General features: G+C 62.7%; 1 protein-coding gene across 4 annotated transcripts in view; it reads left to right on the top strand.

Annotated features, from left to right (window-relative positions):
* The window catches only part of STXBP2 (syntaxin binding protein 2), a 10,391-nt gene that overhangs the window by 3,824 nt on the left and 712 nt on the right, over nucleotides 1-5,855 (top strand). For 3 of the 4 annotated variants that reach the window (XM_017500153.2, XM_017500157.2, XM_017500154.2), the window contains 12 exons: nucleotides 451-599; nucleotides 779-863; nucleotides 990-1,120; nucleotides 1,212-1,319; nucleotides 1,513-1,570; nucleotides 1,728-1,793; nucleotides 1,907-1,987; nucleotides 2,671-2,809; nucleotides 3,253-3,362; nucleotides 4,384-4,479; nucleotides 5,292-5,377; nucleotides 5,483-5,640. In XM_017500153.2, the coding sequence (XP_017355642.1) occupies nucleotides 451-599; nucleotides 779-863; nucleotides 990-1,120; nucleotides 1,212-1,319; nucleotides 1,513-1,570; nucleotides 1,728-1,793; nucleotides 1,907-1,987; nucleotides 2,671-2,809; nucleotides 3,253-3,362; nucleotides 4,384-4,479; nucleotides 5,292-5,377; nucleotides 5,483-5,640 (1,267 nt within the window). The remainder of the gene's footprint in view (nucleotides 1-450; nucleotides 600-778; nucleotides 864-989; nucleotides 1,121-1,211; nucleotides 1,320-1,512; nucleotides 1,571-1,727; nucleotides 1,794-1,906; nucleotides 1,988-2,670; nucleotides 2,810-3,252; nucleotides 3,363-4,383; nucleotides 4,480-5,291; nucleotides 5,378-5,482; nucleotides 5,641-5,855) is intronic. The other variant, XM_017500155.2, reaches the window with a different exon arrangement.

Raw genomic sequence — 5,855 nt, 5'->3', positions numbered from 1 at the left:
AAAAAAGAAATTAACCAGGCATAGTGGTGTGCACCTGTAGTCCCAGCTACTCGGGAGGCTGGAGTGGGAGGATTGCTTGAGCGCGGGAGGTCAAGGCTGCAGTGAGCTCTGATTTCACCATTGTGCTCCAGCCTGGGTGATAGAGCGAGATCCTGTCTCAAAAACAGATAAATGAAGTAAAGATTTAAAAAGGGGCTGTACCAACGAAGTCCAAGGAGCACTTGCCTTGAGTTCTGTCCCGCTGGGCCCCTGCAGGGGGCAGCACAGAGCGCACCACAGGGTTGTACAGCCAGCCTAAGGGACAGGGGCTGGGGTTGGTTTGGGGGTGACCTGGGGCCTGCCTACAAGTTGGCAGAGTAGGCTTCAGGGACCAGGTGACGGCAGCAGGAATTGGGGCAGGTGTGCACCTACAGCAGCAGTCCTGGCACATCTCTCCCCCTCCGCATCCAGGTGTTCTCCCTCGATGCCCCCCACAGTACCTACAACCTCTACTGCCCCTTCCGGGCAGGGGAGCGCACGCGGCAGCTCGAGGCGCTGGCCCAACAGATTGCCACACTGTGTGCCACGCTGCAGGAGTACCCGGCCATCCGCTACCGCAAGTGGGGACCCCCACCCCGCCCCACCTCGATGCCATCCCCCCTGCCTTGAACATGTGCAGCACCTAAGCTTTAACCTCTCTTCTGACCCCAGCCCTCACCCTGGCCCCTGACTCCCACCTTCAACCCCATCCTTGACCCCATACCTGATGATGTCCCCCCGTGTCTGACCTCGCCGCCAGGGGCCCAGAGGACACAGCCCAGTTGGCCCACGCCGTCCTGGCCAAGCTGAACGCCTTCAAGGCAGACACTCCCAGTCTGGGCGAGGTGAAGGGGTGTGCTGGGGAGGTGAGGGGGTGTGCTGGGGGGGGTGAGGGCGCGTGCTGGGAGGTGAGGGGCAGCTCCAGCTGGCTTAGGGTTAGTGGCTCCTTCCTACCCCAACGCCCACCCCAGGGCCCAGAGAAAACCCGCTCGCAGCTGCTCATCATGGACCGGGCAGCCGACCCCGTCTCCCCACTGCTGCATGAACTCACATTTCAGGCCATGGCCTATGACCTGCTGGACATAGAGCAGGACACATACAGGTCTGCAGACTCGGAAGCCATCCCCACCCTTGCCACCCACCTGGTTCCCCGGTCAGCTCCCCTGACCCCCAGGCTCCCTCCTCCCTTCCAGATACGAGACCACTGGGCTGTGTGAGGCGCGGGAGAAGGCCGTCCTGCTGGATGAAGAAGATGACTTGTGGGCGGAGCTTCGCCACATGCACATCGCGGATGTGTCCAAGTGCGTGCACATGGGGACCAGGTCCCCCCCTCCCCCACTGTGGGCCTAGTCGTGGCGCTGGAATCCCTGGCTGCTGCCAGGCATTAGGCCTTGTGAGCGCCCCTGAGTGTGACTCCAGACTGGCCTCCAATTTCACCCCACCTCCCCCATGTGACCCCTGAGTAACCTCACCCCTCCCCACCCTCATGGCCAGGAAGGTCACAGAGCTCCTGAAGACCTTCTGTGAGAGCAAGAGGCTGACCACAGACAAGGTAGGCGCAGACCCGGGTCACCACAGGTGCCGCTGGAGAAAAGCCCCTCCCCATGGGGGCAGGGCCACAGTCGGGATTTCTAGCCTGGAGTGGGTCCCAAGTGGGCATGGCCTGGCCTTGCCCCCCAGGCCCTGCCGTCTTTCCCCTGCCTCCCCAGGCCAACATCAAAGACCTGTCCCACATCCTGAAAAAGATGCCGCAGTACCAGAAAGAGCTGAACAAGGTGCGCTTGGGTGGGCAGGCGGCAGGTACACTTCGGCCCCTCAAGCCCAAGCTCTGTCTGTTCTCCCTTGACTCAGGCTTCAAACCCCTCTACTCCCACCCTGCACCCCGCAGTATTCTACACACCTGCATCTAGCGGATGATTGCATGAAGCACTTCAAGGGCTCGGTAGAGAAGCTGTGTAGCGTGGAGCAGGTGGGGCGGGGCCTGTGGGGGTGGGGCATTGGGGAGGGGCCGAACTGTAGATATGGAGGTCCTGGGGGAGGGGCCTTGCAGAGAGGTGGGACCTGGAGGGGAACGGGGGTCTGGAGAGGAGAAGTGGTCCTAGGATGAAGGTGTGGCCTGTATGTAGGTGGATAGGGCCCCGGAGAGGTGGGACCTGGGTGAGGGGCGGAGCCTTAGGTGGTCCCAGGACAGGGGTGTGGCCTGTACATAGGTAGGTGGGACTTTGGAGAGGTAGGCAGGACCTTGGAAGATGGGACCTGGGTGAGGGGTGGAGCTTTGGAGAGGTGGGACCTGGATGAGGGCTGGAGCCTTGGAGAAGTAGGTGGAGCTTTGGAGAAATGGAACCTGGGAAGGCAGAGCCTAGGCGGGGCGGGGGGAATCGCAGGATAGGGCTGTGGTCTGTGCATAGGTGGGTGGGGCCTTGGAGACGTGGGACCTGAGTAAGGAGCAGGGCCTGTGGAGAAACTGTCCCTGGACAGGGGTAGGACCTTGAGGGACCTGGTGCTGAGATGAGGTAGGACCCGAATGTCTTCTCGCCAAGGATCCTGGGGACTGCCCTGTCTCGCCTACCCCCAGGGACGTCCCTGGCCCACCTCTCCTGTCCCATTCCCTGACACGTAGTGGCCGGTGGACGGCTGACCCCTTGCCCGCAGGACCTGGCCATGGGCTCCGATGCGGAGGGAGAGAAGATCAAGGACTCCATGAAGCTGATCGTGCCGGTGCTGCTGGACGCGGCGGTGCCTGCCTATGACAAGATCCGGGTCCTGTTGCTCTACATCCTCCTTCGGAATGGTGGGTGGGGGCTGCGGGGCGTCGGGATGCCCCCATTCGCCAGCATCTCCCACAGTCTTGGGAACCACCGAACCCCACAGCTCTCCCCAGGTCATTTCCAGTTACTGGGCCCACCAACCCCCACAGCTACCCTCTGGACTCAGGGACCCTCCTCCATTGGCTTGGGGATTCCTCCACTGAGGTGGGGGCCCTCTGCTGATGCGGACACCCCCACATCTGTGATTCCTACAGATGTGGGGCTCCCTCGTCTCACCTAGAGGAGCCCCTCGTCTACCCCTTCTAGGTTCCCCACTCTTGATCACATTAGCCCAGGGTCTCGAGGCCCTCCCCACTGCAGGATTCGCCCATCCGAATCCTGGGCGCTCCTCAGCCCACCCCAAACTCCCCTAAACCCGGGAACCCACTTGGCCACCGCCTCCAGCCCACCCATCCCCGTGTCCCAGGCGTGAGTGAGGAGAACCTGGCCAAGCTGATCCAGCATGCCAACGTGCAGGCGCACAGCAGCCTCATCCGCAACCTGGAGCAGCTGGGAGGCACTGTCACCAACCCCGGGGTACGCCAGGAGGGGTGTGGGGGGATCCGGGTCGAGGGTGCGGGGCACAGCCGGGGCCCTGCCAGTCAAGAGGGCCGGTGGTACACAGGCGTGGCGTGGTTTCTGGGGGACCCAAAGCAGTGTGTCTGGTCTGATCTGGGACCCAGGGGATATGGGAGCCTTCCCCAATCCCAGCTCACAAGGTAGGCAGGGGGAGGGTGAGGTGGGTGCTGCCATGCTGGACTCCGAAGTGGTGCAGTGCAGGGCTGGTCTGAGTCCCAGAGGCAGGGAGTAGGGTCCCCAGCACAGGGGTGATGACACACTGTCTACCTGGGCTCCCGGGGTCTCCAAGGGTCCCCCCCACCCATCCAGCTCCCGCACACAGCCACTTCCTGTGCGTGCTTGACTATTGGATGAGCCTCTCCTGTCTCTCTCTGGCCCTGTGTCCCCCACGCGGACCCGGCCTCTGCCATGGTGCCCCCACCCCATCCCCATCTCTCCCCCGATCTCTCATCCATCTCACTGCGTGCTGTTTCTCTGTGTCCATCTCTCTGCCTCTTACCTTCTCTCGACCCCCTTTCTCCCAGTTCTCTGTCTCGCTCCCCTCCCCGTTCGTCCTCCTTCTGTCCCTGTCTCCCTCTCCGTCTTTCCTACTTCATCTCTGGTCCCTCTCTTTGCCTTCGGACTTTGTCCCACTGCCTTTTATCTCTCTCCCTGTCTCTGTCTCTCTCCTCCCCTTCTCTCTCTCCCCACCTCCTCCTCTCTCCCCCCTCCTCCTCTCCCCCCTCCTTCTCTCTCCCCCCTTCCTTCTCTCTCCCCTCCTCCTCTCTCTCTCTTTCCCTCCCTCCTCTCTCTCTCTCTCCCTCTGATTCTCTCTCTTTGGCTCTCTCTGGCTCTCTCTCTCTCTGTCTCTGTCTCTCTGTTCCATTTCCCCGTCTTTGCCTGCCATCCCTCACCCCACCAGCCACACCAGGCCCAGGCCCTCTGTGACCAGCCTCCTTCCCCTCAATGCCTGCCTCGGCCCTCCCTGCCCCACCTGTAGGGCTCAGGGGCCTCCAGCCGGCTGGAGCCGAGAGAGCGCATGGAGCCCACCTATCAGCTGTCCCGCTGGACCCCAGTCATCAAGGACGTGATGGAGGTACTGGGTGGGCAGGTTGGGGGGGCCCAGTTCTCTGCATCAGTTGGTGGCCCAGCCTCCCCCTGCCTGAGGCACTAAGCCTCAGGGCTTAAGGGCAAATCCTCATTGCTGGCATTCCCTTGGCACCGATCTGCTCTGCTGAGGGGGGCACCGAGCCCGCAGCTGAGGAATTGGGGCGAGAGCGGGGCCTGTGCTGGGGAACCTCACTTCCTTCCCACCTGCCTCCGCTCTCTCTAGTCTGTTCCCCTGCCCCCTCAGGATCCCCCCAACCGCAGTCCTGGCCTTCCCAGGATCACAGGGCAGCAACATCCAATGGTGACTGGCTAGGGCCCAGCTTCCTGACTTCCTCCTTGTCCCTCTAAGAGTGCCGGCCCCTCCTTCTGCCAGAGACCTGGGCCACCTCCTCCCCATGGACCTTGAATACCTGGATTCCTGGGGCTCCGAAGGACTGAGGGCCCAGACTCTGGGGTCCAAAGGGCTAGGAGTGTTGACTGATGGTCCCCAAGGGCCAGGAGGTCCCCAAGAAATTATGGGTCTAGATTTCTGGGTCCCCAAGGAGTTATGGGACTAGATTTGTGGGTCCCCAATGAGTTATGGGTTTAGATTTCTAGGTCCTCACAGAATTATGGGTCTAGAATTCTGGGTCCCCAATGGACTAGATGCCTAGACTCCTGGGTACCCCAGGGGTCGGAGGTACAGATGGTGGTTGGTGTCTGCCAGGATCTTGGCCCCTGAATACCCTGTGGGGGGCGCTCCTGACCCCGGGCCTATTGCCTGGAGCTCCTCCCCTGACCCTCCCTCTTGGCTGCCAGGATGCCGTGGACGACCGGCTGGACAGGAAGCTGTGGCCCTTCGTATCCGACCCCACCCCTGCAGCCAGCTCCCAGGCCGCTGTCAGGTGAGGCCTAGGGCCACCCCCGCCCAGGCCCAGGTCCATGTTAGGTGGGTGGCCTGGCGGTGGTGAGGGTCTCCTGCCTGGACTTTCTGCCCCTGCCCCACACAGTGCCCGCTTCGGTCACTGGCACAAGAACAAGGCCGGCATAGAGGCCCGGGCGGGCCCCCGACTCATAGTGTACATCATGGGCGGTGTGGCCATGTCGGAGATGCGGGCCGCCTATGAGGTCACCAGGGCCACTGAGGGCAAGTGGGAGGTGCTCATTGGTAAGTCATCAGGATGGGGACCCTGGGGCTCTGGGGCTCAGGTTCCCGGGGGTTCAAGGGCTCTGGGGCTCGGGTTCCCGGGGGTTCGGGGGCTCTGGGGCTCGGGTTCCCGGGGGTTCGGGGGCTCTGGGGCTTGGGTTCCCTGGGGTTCGGGGGCTCTGGCGCTCGGGTTCCCGGAGGTTTGGGGGCTCTGGGGCATGGGTTCCTGGGGGTTC

Source organism: Cebus imitator, unplaced genomic scaffold (assembly GCF_001604975.1).
Source record: "Cebus imitator isolate Cc_AM_T3 unplaced genomic scaffold, Cebus_imitator-1.0 Scaffold263, whole genome shotgun sequence".
NCBI classification, from domain to species: Eukaryota; Metazoa; Chordata; class Mammalia; order Primates; family Cebidae; genus Cebus; species Cebus imitator.
The sequence above is the reverse complement of the archived record's forward strand: the minus strand, read 5'-3'. Positions and strand labels throughout refer to the sequence as shown.